Source organism: Bubalus kerabau, chromosome 14, assembly GCF_029407905.1.
Source record: "Bubalus kerabau isolate K-KA32 ecotype Philippines breed swamp buffalo chromosome 14, PCC_UOA_SB_1v2, whole genome shotgun sequence".
In the NCBI taxonomy this organism is placed as follows: domain Eukaryota; kingdom Metazoa; phylum Chordata; class Mammalia; order Artiodactyla; family Bovidae; genus Bubalus; species Bubalus kerabau.
Genome location: NC_073637.1, coordinates 54106977 through 54129026, shown reverse-complemented (window position 1 = coordinate 54129026; position 22050 = coordinate 54106977). Strand labels below are relative to the sequence as shown.

The window sequence follows — 22050 nt, the reverse complement described above, 5'->3', positions numbered from 1 at the left end:
GCCAAAGTATTGGAGTTTCAGCTTTAGCATCAGTCCTTCCAAAGAATACCCAGGACAGATCTCCCTTAGAATGCACTGGTTGGATCTCCTTGCAGTCCAAGGGACTCTCAAGAGTCTTCTCCAACACCACAGTTCAAAAGCATCAATTCTTTGGTGCTCAGCTTTCTTCACAGCCCAAATCTCACATCCATACATAACCACTGGAGAAACCATAGCCTTCACTAGACAGATCTTTGTTGGCAAAGTAATGTCTCTGTTTTTGAATATGCTATCTAGGTTGGTCATAACGTTCTTTCCAAGGAGTAAGCGTCTTTTAATTTCATGGCTGCAGTCACCATCTGCAGTGATTTTGGAGCCCAAAAAAATAGTCTGACACTGTTTCCACTGTTTCCCCATCTATTTGCCATGAAGTGATGGGACCAGATGCCATGACCTTCATTTTCTCAATGTTGGATTTTAGGCCAACATTTTCACTCTCCTCTTTCACTTTCATCAAGAAGATCTTTCCTCTTCACTTTCTGCCATAAGGGTGGTGTCATCTGCATATCTGAGGGTATTGACATTTCTCCCGGCAATCTTGATTCCAGCTTGTGCTTCTTCCAGCCCAGTGTTTCTCATGATGTACTCTGCATAGAAGTTAAATAAGCAGGGTGACAATATACAGCCTTGATATACTCCTTTTCCTACTTGGAACCAGTCTATTGTTCCATGTCCAGTTCTAACTGTTGCTTCCTGACCTGCATATAAGGTTTCTCAAGAGGCAGGTCAGGTGGCCTGGTATTCCCATCTCTTTCAGAATTTTCCACAGTTTATTATGATCCGCACAGTCAAAGGCTTTGGCATAGTCAATAAAGCAGAAATAGATGCTTTTCTGGAACTCTCTTGCTTTTTCCATGATCCAGAGGATGTTGGCAATTTGATCTCCGGTTCCTCTGCCTTTTGGAAAACCAGCTTGAACATCTGGAAGTTCACGGTTCACATATTGCTGAAGCCTGGCTTGGAGAATTTTGAGCATTAGTTTACTAGCATGTGAGATGAGTGCAATTGTGCAGTAGTTTGAGCATTCTTTGGCATTGCCTTTCTTTGGAATTGGAATGAAAACTGACCTTTTCCAGTCCTGTGGCCACTGCTGAGTTTTCCAAATTTGCTGGTATATTGAGTGCAGTACTTTCAAAGCATCATCTTTCAGGTTTTGAAATAGCTCAACTGGAAATTCATCACCTCCACTAGTTTTGTTCATAGTGATGCTTTCTAAGGCCCACTTGAATTCATATTCCAAGATGTCTGGCTCTAGGTGAGTGATCACACCATCATGATTATCTGGGTCGTGAAGATCTTTTTTGTACAGTTCTTCTGTGTATTCTTGCCACCTCTTCTTAATATCTTCTGCTTCTGTTAGGTCCATACCATTTCTGTCCTTTATCGAGCCCATCTTTGCATGAAATGTTCCCTTGGGATCTCTAATTTTCTTAAAGAGATCTCTAGTCTTTCCCATTCTGTTGTTTTCCTCTATTTGCATTGATTGCTGAGGAAGGCTTTCTTATCTCTCCTTGCTATTCTTTGGAACTCTTTGGGAATTCACATACTACCACTTTTCTTTCTTCTTTCTCAGTTCTTCACTTGTATAAATCATCTGCTTTTTGGAAGTGTGACCTTAGATGTGGTTCTGGGGAGCATAATCAGAATATAAACTGATGCAATTGTAGAACTTCACTGTAACTAATAAATATGACTAAGATCTTTGTCTTTCATCTGGTATATTAATGAGCAGTAGTGCCTGCTAGGTATTTCCTAAGCAGCAGGCACAGTGTTAATCTCCTTTCAGACAGAATTGGATTTGAGCCACAGTTGCAAACATCTGCTAGGGCATGACCTTGAATAAATTAACTCACTCTCTGAACCTCAGTGTATTTTTTTTTTTTTTGGCAAATGGGAATGACATAGTGTATGTCCCTGGAGAAGGAAATGGCAATCCACTCCAGTATTCTTGCCTGGAGAATCCCAGAGATAGAGGAGCCTGGTGGGCTACAGTCCACGGGGTCACAAAGAGTTGGACAATACTCAGCACTGAGCATCAGCATAGTATATCTCATATGGGCTCTGTGAGCATTAAATGAGATCACCATACAAAAAGTACTTAACATTATTCTTAACGGGCTTCCTGGTGGCTCCGACACTAAAGAATCCCCCTGAAATGCAGGAGACCTGGGTTCAATCCTTGGGTTGGGAAGATCTCCAGGAGGATGGCATGGCAACCTACTCCAGTATTCTTGCCTGGAGAATCCCCATGGACAGAGGAGCCTGGTGGGCTACAGTCCAAGGGGTCACAAAGAGTCAGACACAACTGAGTAACTATGCACAGCACAATGTGATTCTTGGCACCAAGCAAGAAATCATTCATAAAAAAAAAAAAAAAAAAAACTTTTCACATTGGAAATCTGAATTGATGCTATTCACAATATATTAATTATCAAGGTAATTTTATTTTAGTGAATCAATTTTTAGTCTCTGATCAATGATATATATTTTTATGCATCTTAAAAGAATATTATGAAGGCAGATATATTAAAACTCTGGTAGGATGCATATTGTTTCTATAACTTTAATATGACCTACAGATACAATATATATAAAAAATATATTACTAATTTCACTGACAGATGCACATTAAAATTTCCAGAAATGCATTTAAAACAGCTTGTTTCTATTAAGCAGATACATTTGGCATTCACAAACAATAGCCTGAAGCACCTTTTCATATGATTGCATTTAGATATTTAATCACAATAACCATTTATGTGTAAAACTTTACTAATTTAAGGTAAATGAAAGGAGAGTTGTTAGTTGCCAGACTTTCATCATAAATAACTGAAATCGAACAGATATCACAGTTTGCTGACATATTGTCCCTAACTTCAAAAAAGTTAGAAAGTCAAGATATAAATATGAAGAATTTTTAATGTGTGTTGCAGAGTTAGAAGTCCTTTATGTTCATTAATTATATAATTATTCTCTTATTTTTCATTCCTTTTTTTTTTTTCTGTCTCAAAAGATATACTAAGGGTACAAATCTAAAGACATCGACTCATCTATACTGATGTATACATCTCTCACATGAGCCTTATTTCTAACACAAAACAATTCATTTACTTCTGTTAGTTGAGTATGCCAAACAATGGTCTTTCACGAACAAAAAATATATCAAGTTAATTATACATTTGTATTGTTAGTTGTTAATCTAAAGTGATACATTTTCAGGCCAATCATTAAATAAGTTCTTTATGCTTTATCCAAAGGATTCCAATTTTACATTTATTCATATAGTGATAATAGTTTACTGGGCACCAACTACTTATTCAGTAGTAAGTACTGTGCACACATAATCATATTGAATTTTAATAATCTATTTATGAAATGAGCATCATTATCCCTATGTGAATTACAGAGCTCAGACTCAGGTGATGAGGTGAAGTGCCCAAAATCAGCAATTAATAAGAAGCCAAGACTTGAATTAAGGCACACATGAAGAATACTGGTCTGCACTCTTTCCATAGATGATGTTGGAAATCTCAATAAGTTTCAAGTGCTAGGATTTTTAAGGCTATGAAATTAGAAGATCTCTTAGATATTTTTCTCAAAGAGATAATGTGTATTGATAATAAGAGTAAAAATATAGCAGCTAAATTATTTTGAGCTCCCATTTATTTTTTTCAGCCACTAAACCAAAATCCCTTTTAAGAAACAGCATATAGTTAACCACTTATCAAAAAAAACACAAAAAACAAACAGCCATCAACACTGGTAATTAGAGTGAATGAAATTTTATTGTGGTAGGATATGTTTAATGTAAAAGTAGATTTAAAATATTTTGTCAAAGTTTTCTGTGAATATAAAATCTTTAACAAAAGAAAATAAAATTAGTAAAAATGTAGGGTTGCTTTTTGTAATGGCAAATACTCATTTCCTTTCTTATCTCAAAATTTTACATTTTAAAATATACTTTTATAGTAAATTCAAATTATCAGTTTGCATAATGTAATGGTTTCTCTTGATGAATTAACTTTAATAACACCTTTACTTTAAGGAGTACTCTACCCTGGTGGTGTAGAGGTTAAAGCGTCTGCCTGCAATGTGGGAGACTGGGGTTCAATCACTGGGTTGGGAAGATCCCCTGGAGAAGGAAATGGCAACCCACTCCAGTATTCTTGCCTGGAGAATCCCATGGACGGAGGAGCCTGGTGGGTTACAGTCCACGGGTCACAAAGAGTCGAACACAACTGAGCGACTTCACTTTCACTTTCACTTTCACTCTATATATAAGTTAAATATGCAGGGTGACAATATACAACCTTAATACTCCTTTCTCATATTTGAACCAGACGGAGAAGCCTGGTGGGCTGCAGTCCATGGTTTATCTTAACTCCAGATGAATAAGAAGAGAAATAAGAATATTTAAGATAATTAACAACACAACATTGTAAAGCAACTTTCCTCCAATTAAAAAATAAAATTAAAAAAATTAAGATAATTATAATTTAAAAATGAAAGTTTTTGAGTAGTAAAGTAACAGAAGGATTTAAGTCACATTTCTATATTTTTTCTTTAAGAACAAAAAAAACCAACTCACTTGAAAACTGAATTGCAAATCCAGATTTGCTGATATAGAAATCTGTGTCGAACTGAATGGTCACTACGTTGAGAGTGCTATGGATTCCTTCGGGAATAAGAGACCCACTAATTTCCTTTAACAGCATCTCATTTTCAGGTGGACCATCCCAAACTCGGAGTATATCATGTGATGCTTCCGTATCAAAAGCAAGAAACTGTAGGCTGTGGGAGAACCATATATCTCTGATTATTTTAAACATGGATCCAGTTTTAAATAAAGAATATAAAAGATCTTTGCTTACATTAGATATTTCTTTTATTCTATCAAATAAAATGAATAATGCAAAATGTATATACAAACAATGCATTTTTCTTGAACAGTATAGTTTTTTTAGAATATGATTAAATATACTATTATATCAATTCTGCAAATTATTAAAACTTTAGGTGTACAGGCCATCCCTGATTTATGATGATTCAATTTAGGAATTTTTGACTTTAAGATGGTACAGAAGAGATACACATTTAGTAGAAACTGTACTCTGAATTTTTATCTTTTCTCAGTTGTGATACTCTCTCATGACAGTGGGAAATGCCAGGAAACTAAGTTCCCAGTCAGTCACAAGATCACAAAAACAAGCTCCCAACACATTTACAATCATAATGCACTCATAAAACAGTTCTGTTTTTCATTTTCAGTATAGTATTCAATAAAATTACATGATATACTCAATACTTTATTATAAAATAGACTTCAGGTTAGATGATTTGCCCAACTGTAGACTAACATAAATGCTCTGAGCATGTTTAGAGTAAGTGAGGGTGAGTGATGATTTTTGGTAGATTAGTTATATTATATGTAAAAGTTTATGACATTTTTGACTTATGTTCAGTTTATCAGCATGTAACCCAAGGAAGACCTACCTATACATTCTTTTCAGTGTTCATGACTTAAATGTGGCAATGACAAGTGACATTTAAGAGGAGCTCATATGTGCCACACACTGTGCAAAATGCATTACATCTATTTTTTTCCTTTAATTGTTATAATGATCCAGTGAAGCAGGAACAAGTTTGATCTCAATTTTACAAATGTGGCAAGTAGGATTCAGATTAAATAAGATTGCCCTAAGGGTGGCAGAGTCATGAATTGAACTCAAGTTATCTAATGCCATAGTATGTGTTATAGCCACTGTATCAATTTTTTAGTGTGTTTGTTTATCAGAATCAAAGATTTACTCCACAAATGCAAAAACAGTTCACATTCAAAAAAGAAGTAAAAGGAAACCTCCTGAATGTGAAAATGGTCCCCCACCACAAAAATGCACATAAAAGAAAAAAATGCTTCATGTTAAATTTATTTTGCTTTAGTCTAGACAAAATTAATATCAAATTTTCTTGTGCCTAATCCAAAAGCTAGAAATCCAATTATATAAACACACTCAACTCTCTTTGCCTCTCTCTCTCTCTCTCTATATATATATATATATATATATATATATATATATATCACATCCATGTTTGATATGTGAATTGTCATAGTTTTAAATCTGGATTACAATTTAATATCAAAAATTCTTCTTTAATTTTTAAAAATCTCAGAATTCTGTTGAATTTACAGTGTCTTAAGTCATGAAGAATTGAAAGAGTAGAACTCTCAAGCAGCAGGGAAAATTCTCATCTTTTGTGCCCTCTTATAAGTGAAAAGTTTCTAAGGGGTTATATGAACCAACGCTGTGGCCTATGAATTAGTATGTCATGCTTATCAATACTTTCCCCTCCTATTTTATAATAGATAAAAAACCATGTTTTTCTTTGCCAATGGTAAAAAAAAAAAAAAAGAAAAATCTTAATATTAATTGTATATAGGGTCTGATCAGGAAATTCAGATTCCTTAGTCATTTTGAAAAGATAAAATCCATTTACCTGACAATGTTTCCTGGATCTACCTCAATCATCCACATGCAACGCAGATTATTGTCATATGGAAAGGGATAACCAGGAGATAAAATTCTTCCTGATGATTCTCCTTTAAAACGACCTCCACATTCAGCTAGAAAAAATTAATTCAATTTTAAGTCACAGTTTAATCTTTCTAAACATCTACAAATTTCTCGGGGATATATTTTTCACCTGATGGAAAATAAGGATTGATTTCTCCTGTTATTGAGAGTATATATGTGTATATGCTTTCTCAGATTAAGGTATTAATTAAAGAAGAACACATTGTACAATAAAACAAGAATCTCAAGTTCGATCATATAAATGATAATATAATAAGCCAATTAGGGAATTTTAAAAGTACACACTCAAAAGCTCTGAGTTTAGGCTTCAAACTTTTTAAGATGTATGGCAAAATAATGTTAATGTAACAAGGGGAAACAGATGGCAAGTTGCTCACTTATAGCTGGTTGTAGGCTAACTAATTCATCATCTTACTACCTTACCTCTAAGCTTTACTGCAGGTCCCTCAGGCCTTCTAAATTTCATTGTCCTCTTATTCCCCTTCAATCACTCTAAACTCTTTTGCTTTTAACCTCCCCAAAGTCAAAGTGGCATTTTTATTAGATTTTACTTCAGTTAAACCTTGTTCCGTTTTGATTTAAAGTGGTCTTTAATTTTTATAAAATTCACCAAATTAAAAATGTAAACATCATCATACAATATAATAAAAATATATAGCTTTTGGGGAATTCCCTCTCCATTTTGATAATATTTAATATATTGGGAAATCTGGAATGATTTTACATTGATAAGCAACTAATCTAGAAAGAATCCTCTTGCTAGAGAAGAGAGAAATGAAGTAGTTTACTTAGTATATTACTCTACTTCTCTACATCCTATAAACCACAAGGTGTAATAATATATTTTTGAAAGTTCTCCAAATTACTATACTACCAAAAAATAAAACTAAATCCAAGGTAGTTTACTTTTTGCTTATATATTTGAATATATTACTATATTTATTTTTCTTGTTCTCTGCAGTGTTATTATCTTACTCAAATGCAATGCTGAACTTAGCATCTTGAATTTTTGTTTTGTTTTGATTATTAGAACAGAGGTCAGAGACAAAGTTTCAGTACTTGGAAAAGACTGAATAACAACTGAATATCATGGTTAAAATTTGTAGTCTCTATTCATATAGATAAAATTGCTTCAAAGATTTTAGATCTTATATTTTAGTATAATATTAGGATTATTTTTATGTGTCAACTTGGCCAAGTTGTAGTACCCAGTTATTTTATCAAACACTAATCTAGGTGTTGCTATTTATAGACCTGGTTAACATCTATAATCAGCTGACTTTACCCTTGATAATGTGGGTAGCCTTCATCCAATCAATTGGAAGGCCTTAACAATGAAAACTGAGTTTTCTGGAAAAGAAGATTTTCCCTCAAGACTGCATCATTAATTCCTGCCCTAGTTTCCATCCTTTTGATCTTCCCTATGGATTTTGAACTTGTCAGTCCCCACAACTGCATGAGTTAATTCCTCAATATAAATAAATACATTTCTTGATAGATGATAGCTAAATATATCACATATAGATCTACTGACTCTTTTTATTTGGTGAACCCTGACTGATATACACACCTATAGAGGGCTAAGCAAGTTTATTTTGTATTGTAACATTAGTTTAATTTAATTTATAATAATAAATTTGTTATTTTTAAAATAAATAAAATATATATAGTTAAGAAGTTACCATTACTTACTGTGGTTTTTCTCATTGTGTAACAAGAACTTTGTTGGACAACCTAGAATGTTGTAACTGTAATAATTCATTTTTCATCATTTTTAATGATTTATTCACTATTATTGGCATATTTCTGAGGATAACAAATTTGATACTTCATTCTGCCAGACTTGTCCTTTTTATACAATCCATGAGGTTCTCATGGCAAGTATACTGGGGTGGTTTGCCATTCTCTCCTCCAGTGGATCCCATTTGGTCAGAACTAGCTGCTATGACCCAACTGTCTTGAATAGCCCTACACAGCATGGCTCATAGCTTCATTAGCCTATGCAAGGACCTTCGCCATGACAAGACAGTGATCAATGAAGGGACTACTACGATGTTGTGGTCAGTTATTCTAGAGTTAGACATTCTAGAGTGTGAAGTCAAGTGGGCATTAGGAAGCACTGCTGTTAATAAATGGGGTTCCAGTAGAGCTATTTAAAACCCTAAAGGATGCTACCCTTAAGGTGATGCATTCAATATGTCAGCAATTGTGGAAGACCGAACAGAGGCCACAGGACTAGAAAAGGTCAATTCTCATCCCAGTTCCCAAGAAGGTAGTACTAAAGAATGCATGCTAAAGAATGTGCTAACAGTTGGACAATTGTACTCATCTACCATTCTAGTAAGGTCATGCTTAATATCTTGCTTGCTAGGCTTCAGCATTATGCAAACCAGGAACTTCCAGTCATCCAAGCTGGGTTTAGACAAGGAAGAGGAACCAGAGATCAAATTGCCAACATTCGCTGTATCATAAAGAAAGCAAGGGAATTCCAGAAAAACATGTATCTTTGTCTCATTGACTACACTAAAGCCTTTGACTGTGTGGATCATAACAAACTGTGAAAAGCTCTTAAAGAGGTGGGGATACCAGACCATCTTACTTGTTTCTAGAGAAACCTGTATGCAGGTCAAGAAACAACAGTTAGAACCCTGAATGGAACAAATTGTTGGTTCAAGATTGAAAAAGGAGTACAACAGGGCTGTCTGCTGTCCCCCTGTTGGTTTAACCTATATGCTGAACACATCATGAGAAATGCCAAGCTGGATGAGTTACAAGCTAGAGTCAAGATAAGCAGGAAAAACATCAATAACCTCAGATACGAGGGTGATACCATTCTAACGGTAAGCTCCGGGAGATGGTGAAGGACAGGGAAGCCTGGCATGCTGCATGCAGTCCATGGGGTGGCAATGAGTCAGACATGACTGAGCAATTGAATAACAACATTCTAATGGCAGGAAGCAAAGAGGAACTAAACAACCTCTTGATGAGGGTGAAGGAGGACAGTGAAAGAGCTGGCTGAACACTAAATATTAACAAACTAAGATCATGGCATCCAGTCCCATTACTTCATGCCAGATAGAAGGGAAAAAGGTGAAAGTAGTGACAGATTTCATCTTCTTGGACTCTAAAATCACTGCGGATGGTGACTGTAGCCATGAAATCAGAGTATGATTGCTTCTCAGCAGGAAAGCTATGACAAACTTAGTGTGTTGAAAAGCACAGACATTACTCTGATGACAAAGGTCTGTATAGTCAAGACTATGATCTTCCTATTAGTCATGTACGGTTGTGAGAGTTGAACTGTAAAGAAGGCAGAGCACCAAAGAATTGAAGCCTTCAAACTGTGGTGCTGGAGAAGATTCCTGAAAGTGCCTTGGAGAGCAATGAGATCAAACCAGCCAATCTTAAGGGAAATCAACCCTGAATACTCATTGGAAGGACTCATGCTGAAGCTGAAGCTCCAGTATTTTGGTCATCTGATTCGAACAGTTGACTCATTTGAAAAGTCCCTGATGCTGGGAAAGATTGAGTGCAGTAGGTGAAGAGGGCATCAGAGGATGAGATGACTGTATGGCATCACCGATGCAATGAACACAAACTTGGGCAAAATTAGGGAGATGGCATGGGACAGAGGCCTGGCATGCTGCAGTCCATGGGGTCGCAGGGAGTTGGATATAACTGGGTGACTGAACAAAAACAAGAATCTGCCAGATTAATTTTAAGCAACTCCAAGAACTGGAGCTTTGGGAACTGTTTTTATATTGAATTTAAACATAACTCTTTCTTTCTCTATATTTTTTTGTTACAAATATTACTTGGCTATTTGATTTCAAATAAAGCAGTGTGATATGCTGTAACATTGGAGTTCATACTCTGTCAGAATTCTTATGTTTACAGATAAAATTGAAGGTGTGCAGGTTAAATACCTCTGGCTATGGTGCCTAAAAATTAATTTTTCTTTGCTCAATGTATAAGCTACAGAAACATAATTACCTAGAAACACCCATATAATTAAGAAAAAGCTTATTTGACCAAGGCAAAAATATAACCATAATAGATATTTAAGGTTAATAGGAATGGATAATTATGATTTTAGCCAAGTGGTAAAGCTGTTAATTATTGACAGTAAAGAACACCATCTTAAATAGAATTTAATCTTCCATTGTCATGAAAATCATCAGCATGACACATTATGTGTCCAGCTGTTTTAAGCTTTTATTCCTGATCATCTATCATTAAAAAAAAAAAAAGGTTACCCTTCTCATAAAGGCTTGAGCAGGGGTATTACTAAATTTTGACTTGGCAGATTCATAAAGTGCATTGATTTGTTACAAAAATAATTAAATCTTCTGATCCTAGATCAAATGTTCTTCTATTTGCATGAAGTTTTCCAAAAAATGAAAATGTCTTCAGCTTGATTCAATATATAAGGAAAATATATATTTTTTTAATGTATTAGTTTGTGATTTTAATTTTACTGACAACATAGCAAGTCAATATTTTTAAGTTTATAGTTTTGTTTGAAATCCTTAATGAGTTTCTGAATATATTTGATATTCACAGCAAAGAATATAACTTCAGAGAGAATGAATCAGTGTACATTTTTCTCATAACCAATGCCAGCAGGTTGATTGTTGGTCATATTCCAGAATCCTAAGCTTTATCAATTTAGGTTGATTGTTATTTTAGGTTTATCCTCATAATCTATCCAAAATTCAGATGCATCTGAAAGGAAAGCAGTATAATTGCATTTTGGTTGGATAAAAGAATGTTTGCTTTCTGCTCATCAATGTTTTAACAAACCAATAGAAGTCTCATGTCATCAAAAACACTGCAATTAGTTGCAAGACCTCTAATAGCTAGAATTTCATTTCTTTCCTATTTGAAGTCTATCAAGTTTTGTGACTATTCCTGTGTTGACTATATCAATTAACAAACATTAAAATATATCTCAAAACATTCAGGACTCAAAATTCATAAAACTGTATACATTAAACATGGAATTTTTTCAATATGAATTATACCTTAATAAATCATTTTTAAAAATTAAGTCAATTTTATCCATATGAGCCTGACACAGAATCAATTTGTGCCACCACAACTGCCATTAAATAAGAATCATTAAACAAACTTGTTTGTTCCCTATTGAGGAGTTTGTGTTTTGTTTAAATGTTTGTTTTTGTTTTTGTTTTTTTTTTCCTTTTGTTGTCTTAGTAATCCACCCAGCCTGGCACCTATATTTGGACCAAAAGAAAAAAAGCAGAGGTCTTTATCAACGTTTTTCTATCCACCCTCTTTCTCACACATGCCCAGCTATTTGTTAATTGATTTATGGGATGGTAGTAATAAAATTCTTCTCCAGCTATATAAAGGAGAGAAAATGATCATTCTATAATTTCATGTAGGCAATATATCTTATATGACTAACTTTCACATGCCTTTTCTTATTGAAATTCATTTAATTATGTCATGATACATAAAATAAAGAAAATATATACACTTTCTTAGTTTTTCAAAAGGTATGTATATAGAGAAAGTTTTTGAAGTTATTGAGAGTATTTAGTTTTTTTAATCTCCCTTTATACCAGCATAAGCATTAATTTTGTATATTAATACAAATCTGGTCAATGAGATTCAGTAAATGTGTATGATTATGAGTTTCAACATATTTTGTAGCAAGTTAAACTTTATACCAAGATAGGATAAATATAATGACTTCATATGAACTATTTTTTGCCCAAAAAGAGAAGGTACTCATTGATTATGAAAAGAACCCTCTGACTTACCACAAATTTGAGCTATGTATTCATTAACTTTTTGATTAAGGTATGAGTTGGGTGTGGACAGATGAAATAACTTGAAAAGGTACAGTATATTTTGACAACACTTCCATAGAAATATTCCATGAAAACCTAAAACAGTATCCTACCAATACAGGATGGCAGAGGATAGTCCCATGCCCTTCTCTCCCCTGTCATGCACTTGAGAAGGCTGCTTCCATGGAGAGTGTAGCCTGGATTGCATCCATAAATGATAGTGCTACCAGCAAAATGCCCTTGGTCGCTGATTTTGTATCCAAATTGTGGAATGCCAGGATCCTCACAATGTGAAAGTTCAAAACCTATGAGAAGAATATAAATTTATTAAAGACAAAATTTAACAGGAGGATTTAAAACTGCACAAATCATCCCTTTTATTGTTTTTAATATGATTACATACTTTTTTCCTGTTTTATTACTTAAAATATTTAATTTTGATAGCATATAGCCACCAGAGAGAGGTTTTTTTCCCTCAAAAATTAAAATTTGTTGTATTATTCAAATTTAGCAATGATACCCCATGGTCTCTGTGACTATATCATAACGTGTTATAGTACTAACATTCTTGCCTGCTTCAAGTGATTTGCAACTAACAGATTCTGACCAATGTAACTATTAGGATCAAATCATGAAAAGTTTAAAATTCATATAAAATATGTGAAACCACAACTGTTCAGGTAACAAATACGTCCAATGCAAACATAACTTTAGATTGCTTTACTTATATAGTCTTGGAAGAAAATGAAATAGACATTTAAAATAACTAGCAAGAGTTAATATAACCCAGTAATCAGTCTGAAGAACTCTGAATGTTTATATTCTGCCTTCAGAATACACAACTCTCAAAATTTCTCACAAGAAAAAAAAAGTAGTTCATAAAAATAAATATTTCTGATTTCTAAAGAGTTGGGGCTTTCCACATGACTTTAGCTGGAAGCTTGTGATTGAGAAGATATGTTTATATGAATAGTGAGAGAACTCCAGAGAGATTAAGGTACCTCTGGAGGGGATCTGTGTTTATGTCTTAAGGAAGAATGAGACCCAGGACTTTACAGAAATCTCTAGATTATAAAAACTGGAGACACAGGAGGTTAATCTGACTGTTGAAACCCTAAATTTACATTACTAAGGTTAGAATAAAAACAGAATTATTTCCATCCCATCTCCAAAGAGCAAAAGTTTTCCTTCCTCCTTTCAGGAGAGGTGAGAGAGATAACTCTCTCAAGCACAACAAGTCCATTTTTCCTTATTCCCTGTCCCTGGTCACGTGGTAAGTTTTTCCATCTGATTTTCATCGTGTTACTACAGAGGTAAGGACTAGGTCAAAGGGATGCTGACATACTTATTACTATTATTATATTTAATTCATCAATTCTATCACTTAAATAATAATTAATCTCTTTAGATCCAGTACACCTAGTGTGCCTATTCAGAATAAAATTAATAAAGGTGAATATTAAAAATGAAACATTCATAGCACAATTTGCTCCTAAGATCCTGAAAGAGCTAGAAAAGGGTACTTCAGAAGGTAAATCAAATATGACACTAGTTACAAAAATCTAAATCTTCTAGCTATAGAATTCTGTGCCTAGTGTTTTATAAATTCTATAAATGTAAGTTAAATGATGGGCTTCTCTTGTGACAAAATGGCAAAGAATTTGCCTGTCAGTGGGGGAAACACAGGTTTGATCCCTGAGTCAGGAAGATCTTCTGGAGAAGAAAACGACAACCCACTCCAGTATCCTTGCCTGGTAAATCCCATGGACAGAGGAGCCTGGCAAGGCCACAGTCCATGGGGTTACAAAAGAGTCAGACTTGACTTTAGCCACTAAACAATAATAACAACAACAAGATAAATGATATAATGATATAATGTGACAAAGATAATTAACTGCTTGTTATTGTTCAGTCACTAAGTCATGTCCAACTCTCTGCGATCCCATGGTTGCAGTGTGCCAGTTTTCCTTGTCCGTCATTATTTCCCAACTAGATGTTAAATTATATCAGTTATAACTTCTGATACTAGAGGACTATGATAAAATTCTAGATAGCTTCATGGATGAGGGAAATCTATGATTTCAAGACAAATAATATAGGAGAAGAGAATGACTTTTGTGCATCTTAAATCATATGATAATCAAAAAGAGATGTCTTTTTTTGTGGGCATAGATCCTTGACCAAATTAATCTAAATTTGAACTAGAAAGCAAAAAAGCATGTATTAGTTCACTGATGACAAGTCATTAATAAGTACTGACTTCCTAGTGTCAAAACAAGCATACAATTACCAGAAATGTACAGCTAAAAGTACCAAATTTATACTTTAATTTCTGTATGCTGAGGGCTACCTTAGCTCTTGGAGAACATAAGGAGCCTCCTCTTAGTCTCTTTGAAGGGTTCTTCATCTTTCCTTCCTCTGTCAACCAATAGAACTATTTCACATATCTTCATTAATTTATAATCATTTATTTTCTTTTTTTCCTATAGATTGGACTTATTTCACTTTTTTCTCTTTCCCACAAAGCCTTCACAGCACAAAATCTGGCACATAACAAATGTTCAATAATGTTCATGAATGAATGTGATTCTCAGGGCAGTTATCTCTAAGCGACATCTGAAAAATAAGCTAAAGTAATTTTGATGAAAAACTGAAATTTATGATAGAGTTAAAAAAAACTGTAGGAAATTCCTGTATGGATTAATTTGTGGCAACCTCATTTGGGTGGAAATATGTTAAAATAAGGCAAATACCAACAGCTTCAAACAGAGTCATACAAGAGGTCGGAGGTTGCTGAGCAAGTCAGTCTTGCAATAACAGAAGTATAAACAGTAGAAGTAGTAACAAAATTTTTAGGACATATTTTGTATGACTCTGCATAGTAAAGAGTACATTTAAAATATCTCTGCTCAAAAGTAACAAGCTTGAATTCCTTCTACCAGACATAATATTCAGTTTATTATTCAAGATTCAGCCACTTTTGAGTTTTACCACGTATCATTTATCAAAATAAAAATGGAAATCAAGCTCTCTTTTCAAGGTTTATTACCAAATTCATCCTCCTTTAATCTGAATGTTCTGTAAATGTGGTTGGCAATTGCTGGTGATGAGGTATAATGGAGACACTCTTTGCAAATTAAGATAATTTATAATACTTTGCATTGTAGATGAAAATGCACAGGGACAATAGTATGTAAGCTACAAAGCACAACACAATTTAGTCCAATTTGGTGGAATTATTGTTGCTTATTCATAAATATTCAGAAGTGCCTTATCTTTATGGAAACATTCAGCTGCCAGTCTTTTCACTGAAAAGCTCAAATACATGAAACTGACAATTAAATAAAGATGTGTATGAAAAACCACATATACTATAAATATTCACCATGCCTTGTGAAATTTGATACTGTGATGAAATTAAAACTTCTGGAGCAAAAATGAACTGGAAATTCTCATTTATCTAAATCTTTTTGACTTGCTGAATAACTTAAACTGAGTTCTAATTTCCTTCCTGCCATCATAAAGCAGAAATCTTCTTTAAAGATTCCTAACATTTAAAAATTACTATTTGATATCTACAAGAGAAGAGAAAGATAAAATAACTTCATCATCTGGTTCTATTGATAGTTGCTTCAGATTAATAGTAATATTAGTTCAGATTACTTTTCAGATTAATATTTATAATAGTTGATTCATATTCACATTAATATTGTTATTCATAAATAATGCTCACTTCAGTTCAGTCAGTTCAGTTCAGTTGCTCAGTCATGTGACTCTTTGCGACCCCATGGACTGCAGCACGCCAGGCTTCCCTGTCCATCATCAATTCCCGGAGTTTACTCAAACTCATGTCCATCGCATTGGTGATACCATTCAACCATCTCATCCTCTGTCATCCCCTTCTCTTCCCACCTTCAATCTTTCTCATCATTAGGGTCTTTTCAAATGAGTCGGTTCTTTGCATCAAATGGCCAAACTATTGGAGTTTCAGCTTCAGCATCAGTCCTTCCAATGAATATTCAGAACTGATTTCCTTTAGGATTGACTGGTTTGATTTCCTTGCAGTCCAAGGGACTCTCAAGAGCCTTCTCCTCCTACACCACAGCTCAAAAGCATAAATTCTTCAGTGCTCAGCTTTCTTTATAGTCCAACTCTCACATCCATACACAACTGCTGGAAAAACCATAGCTTTGACTAGACGGACTTTTGTTGGTTAAGTAATGTCTCTGCTTTATAACATGCTGTCTAGGTTGTTCATAGCTTTTTTTTCCAAGGAGTAAGCGTCTTTTAATTTCATGGCTGCAGTCACAATGTGCAGTGATTTTGGAAACCCCCAAAATAAAGTCTGTCACTGTTTCCATTGTTTCCCAAACTATTTGCCATGAAATAATGGGACCAGATGTTATGATCTTAGTCTAATGTTAAGTAACTTAAAACTCCGTTTATGTTTGGTTCTAATTCCTTTCTAGTCTTTCTCTACTGAGAACTAGCAAATATTCTGAATTAGTATATTATTTTTACATATAATTTACATGTTTTTGTTGTTGTTTTGTCTCCAAGTCACATCCAACTCTTTGTGACCCCATGGATTGTAGTCTGCCAGGGTCCTCAGTCTATGGGGTTTCCCAGGCAAGCATACTGGAGTGGCTTGCCATTGCCTTCATCTCCTGCATTGGCAGGAGGATTCTTTACCACTGCGCCACCAGGAAAGTCCAATTTATATTTTAAAACATTTATATTTCAATGAACAATATACAGTATGGTTTGTAAGCATTTACACATTTTATAAATTATGTAATTAAAATAACATTCTTCTGAGGCTTTATTTTTTGTGTGTGCAGCATTGTGTTTTTACTGTTATATTTACACACACATACACTTACACATACAGTTTACTCATTTTAACTACCAGTGATATTCCATTGGCTGTATACCCTAAAATTGATTCACTTATTCTCCAGCTGGTGGGTATTTGTATTGTTATATTGCTTACATTATTCACTGTTTAAAAATGCTACACTTTCATGTCCTCATTTGCACATATGCAAGTGTTTCTATGGGTTATGTATCATGCAGGGATTCAAAGATCAATTTGAATCAGTTCTAATGAGGTGGATGAAACTGGAGCCTATTATACAGAGTGAAGTAAACCAGAAGGAAAAACACCAATACAGTATACTGCTGCCAAGTCGCTTCAGTCGTGTCCGACGCTGATAGACGTCCGACCCCATAGACAGCAGCCCACCAGGCTCCGCGATCCCTGGGATTCTCCAGGTAAGAACACTGGAGTGGGTTGCCATTTCTTTCTCCAATGGATGAAAGTGAAAAGTAAAAGTGAAGTCGCTCAGTCGTGTACGACTCGTTGCGACCCCATGGACTGCAGCCTACCAGGCTCCTCCATCCATTGGAGTTTCCAGGCAAGAGTACTGGAGTGGGTTGCCATTGCCTTCTCCAATACAGTATACTAACGCATATATATCGAATTTAGAAAGATGATAACGATAACCCTATATACAAGACAGCAAAAGAGACACAGATATATAGAACAGTCTATTGGATTCTGTGGGTGAAGACGAGGGTGGGATGATTTGAGAGAATAGCATTGAAACATGTATATTATTATATGTGAAACAGATCACCAGTCCAGGTTCGATGCATGAGACAAGGTGCTCAGGGCTGGTACACTGGGATAACCCAGAGGGATGGGATGGGGAGACAGGGGGGAGGGGGGTTCAGGATGGGGAACACATGTGCACCCATGGCTGATTCATGTCTATGTATGGCAAAACCACTACAATATTGTAAAGTAATTAAAATAAATAAATTTAAAAAAAAAGATCAATTTCTCAAGATTAAATCAAAATCTGTTAATTGGTCTTGACCTAATGAAAGAAAATAGTTCAATCTCTGCCTCAGTATAATTTCTACTCAACTTCTTTATGAATATTGTGTATTCACATAGGTTGATGTTTTATCTGGTTAGTAAAATAGTAATAATAATTGTGTGCATGCTAAGTCATGACGTTTAACTACCCCTTGGAGCCTGCCAGGCTCCTCTGTCCCTGGAATTCTCCAGGCAAGAATACTGGAGTAGGTTGCCATGTCCACTCTCCAGGGGTTCTTCCCTATCCAGGGATCAAACCAACATCTCTTATGTCTCCTGCATTGGCAGGTGGATTCTATGCCACTAATGACACCTGGGAAGCCCATGATAAAGTAAGTGATATTATTAAATATACTAGTTTGTGTCTTCATACATGTGTATATCATTCTGGGTTAGTGGGATCATACATTTGTGCACCATTTTTAAATTTTTACATCACACATTTGTATATCAGTCAGGGATATAGTGGGATTCAGCTTTGCATGAATGTTAAGTTTTACCATCAGCCATTTAGTTTATGCATAATTGGCACAGGTGGCTCAGAGGGTAAAGTGTCTGCTTACAATGCGGGAGACCAGGATTCGATCTCTGGGTCAGGAAGATCCCCTGGAGAAGGAAATGGCAACCCATTCCAGTATTCTTGCCTGGAAAATCCCATGGACAGAGAAGTCTGGTAGGCTACAGTCCATGGGGTCGCAAAGACTCAGACATGACTGAGTGACTTCACTTTCACTTTCAGACATGTCTAAAAATGAATTTTACTAAATATCACCAAATATCTCCTATGTGACTATACCAATTTATCCCAAAGTTCATGAATTTCAAATTCTTCCAATTATTATCAACATTTAGTATCATACTGCTTTTTGATTTTTACCAATTTTAGGAGTGTGCAATAGAAAAGTATTTTGACTTTAATTTTCATTTCTTAATTTCTATCAAGCACTTTTTGTCTTTTGATTATTGTACTGGAATATCTTCTACTGTGAAATTTTTTTGCCCATATGTTCTTCTAGGCTATTTTTAAATTGATTTGTAGGATTTCTTTCTATGGAGTATATGTTTTTTTGTGCTGTGTTGTGCTTATTTGCTCAGTCGCCTCCAAGTTTTTGCAACCCTATGGACTGTAGCTATCAGGCTTCTCTATCCATGCGGATTTTCCAGGCATGAATACTGAGGTGGGTCACCATGCCCTCCTCCAGGGGATCTTCCCAACCCAGAGATAGAACTCAGGTCTCCCGCATTGCAGGCAGATTCTTCACCATCTGAGCCACCAGGTTTTTCTACTATATTGTAAATGCTGCTAAGTCACTTTAGTCGTGTCCAACTCTGTGTGACCACATAGAGGGCAGCCCACCAGGCTCCCCTGTCCCTGGGATTCTCCAAGCAAGAACACTGGAGTGGGTTGCCATTTCCTTCTCCAATGCATGAAAGTGAAAAGTGAAAGTGAAGTCGCTCAGTCGTGTCCGACCCTCAGTGACCCCATGGACTGCAGCCTTCCAGGCTCCTCGGTCCATGGGATTTTCCAGGCAATACTGGAGTGGGGTGTCATTGCCTTCTCTGATATTGTAAATATCTCCTTCTAATGATATATCTTTTAAAAATCTTGCTAGCAAAGGTCTGTCTAGCCAAAGCTATGGTTTTTCCATTAGTCATGTACGGATGTGAGAGTTGGACTTATAAAGAAAGCTGAGCACTGAAGAATTGATGCTTTTGAACTGCAGTATTAGAGAAGATACTTGAGAGTCCCTTGGACAGCTAGGAGATCCAACCAGTCAATCCTAAAGGAATTCAGTCCTGAATATTCATAGAAGGACTGATGCTGACACTGAAACTCCAATACTTTGACCACATGATGAGAAGAGCTGACTCATTTGAAAAGATCGATGCTGGGAATGATTGAAGGCGGGAGGAAAAGGGGACAACAGAGGATAAGATGGTTGGATAGCATCACTGACTCAATGGACATGAGCTTGAGTAAGCTCTGGGAGTTGGTGATGGAGAGAAAGCCAGGTGTGCTGCAGTCCATGGGGTTGCAAAGAGTCGGACATGACTGAGCGACTGAACTGAAAAAATCTTGTTTATGGTATATTTAGCTAACTGCTACTGCTAAGTCACTTCAGTCGTGTCCGACTCTGTGCGACCCCATAGACGGCAGCTCACCAGACTCCCCCGTCCCTGGGATTCTCCAGGCAAGAACACTGGAGTGGGTTGCCATTTCCTTTTCCAATGCATGAAAGTGAAAGTGAAAGTGAAGTCGCTCAGTTGTGTCCGACCCTCAGAGACCCCATGGACTGCAGCCCTCCAGGCTCCTCCACCCATGGGATTTTCCAGGCAAGAGTACTGGAGTGGGTTGCCATTGAGCTAAAGAGATTTGTATAGAACAGTCTTACGAACTCTGTGGCAGAGGGAGAGGGTGGGAAGATTTGGGAGAATGGCATTGAAACATGTAAAATATCATGTATGAAATGAGTTGCCAGTCCAGGTTCGATGCACAATACTGGATGCCTGGGGCTAGTGCACTGGGACGACCCAGAGGGATGGTATGGGGAGGGAGGAGGGAGGAGGGTTCAGGATGGGGAACACATGTATACCTGTGGCAGATTCATTTTGATATTTGGCAAAACTAATACAATTTTGTAAAATTTAAAAATAAAATAAAATTAAAAAAAATAAAGAGATTTGTAAAAACATAATAAGGACTGGGACTTATTTACTGGTCTTCAGTAAAACAGAAGCCATTTGATATTTTGAGTTGCTAAAATTCAGTACATGAAATTAGAGGGGGAAATACAAAGCAATGCAGAGAGTGTGAAGGTCAAGGATCACTGCTGGCTTTCATCAGTCCAGCAATTCAGGGAAGCTGCCACCACATACAACCACATGCCAGCACCATGCTCTTGCCTACATATTTTGGTGAAAAATAATGGCTTCTTTATCCATCCTATCTTTCAGATCTCACCGGATTGCCTTTAGTTGGTGGACTCTAAGCAGAGGTCTTAGCTGGCAAGGGCAGGAGATATGTAGTTGCCAGATTTTTAGACTCTACACTTAAGAGAAGTGCTTAGAAGGGCATGGATGCTACTGAGTATTGACAGAGTTTTGCTTGCCTATCTTCTTTGAGAAATCTTTCTTCACCTTAAAGACATAGCTACTGTAGGTCACATTTTTTTCTAAGCATTGTACAGTTTTGACTTTGTAAACATTGTAAAGTTTGAACTTAAATATCTAATGACCTACTAACATACTCCTTTTTAAAGTTAACTTCTGGCAGATTTTAACCAGAAGTTAACTTTAAAAAGGAGTATGTTAGTAGGTCATTAGATATTTAAGTTCAAAATTTACAAAACTTTTGGGATGTGAAGGTTATAAAAATGGATTGTTTGTTATTCTAACGTGAAGAAATTATATCCAATATTGTATATATAAATGACAGGTAATCAAGAAATATTTCTTTAGCATTTTAGTTAGAATACCTTGTACTATATAATGCAGCCTTAGTCAATACTTCATTTATCACCTCGTTAATTTTCAGTACTTAAAAAGTAACAGAAATGCCAAATATACCTGTTAAGTTTATAGGATATAGATTTGCATAGACTAACTTTGTTGCTTCCTTATAATTCATTTATTTTCTACTTGAATTTGCATTAAATAAATTATAAGAGTAGAGTTAGCACAATAGTATATTCTGATTATTTTTCATTGTTAATATTGC

General features: G+C 35.5%; 1 protein-coding gene across 3 annotated transcripts in view; it reads right to left on the bottom strand.

Moving 5' to 3' along the window:
* CSMD3 (CUB and Sushi multiple domains 3) overlaps positions 1-22050 on the bottom strand; it is a 1475959-nt gene that overhangs the window by 380862 nt on the left and 1073047 nt on the right. For all 3 annotated transcript variants that reach the window (XM_055546406.1, XM_055546407.1, XM_055546408.1), the window contains 3 exons: positions 12562-12753; positions 6535-6661; positions 4628-4830 (listed from right to left, as the gene is read on the bottom strand). In XM_055546406.1, coding sequence (XP_055402381.1) covers positions 4628-4830; positions 6535-6661; positions 12562-12753 — 522 coding nt within the window. The remainder of the gene's footprint in view (positions 1-4627; positions 4831-6534; positions 6662-12561; positions 12754-22050) is intronic.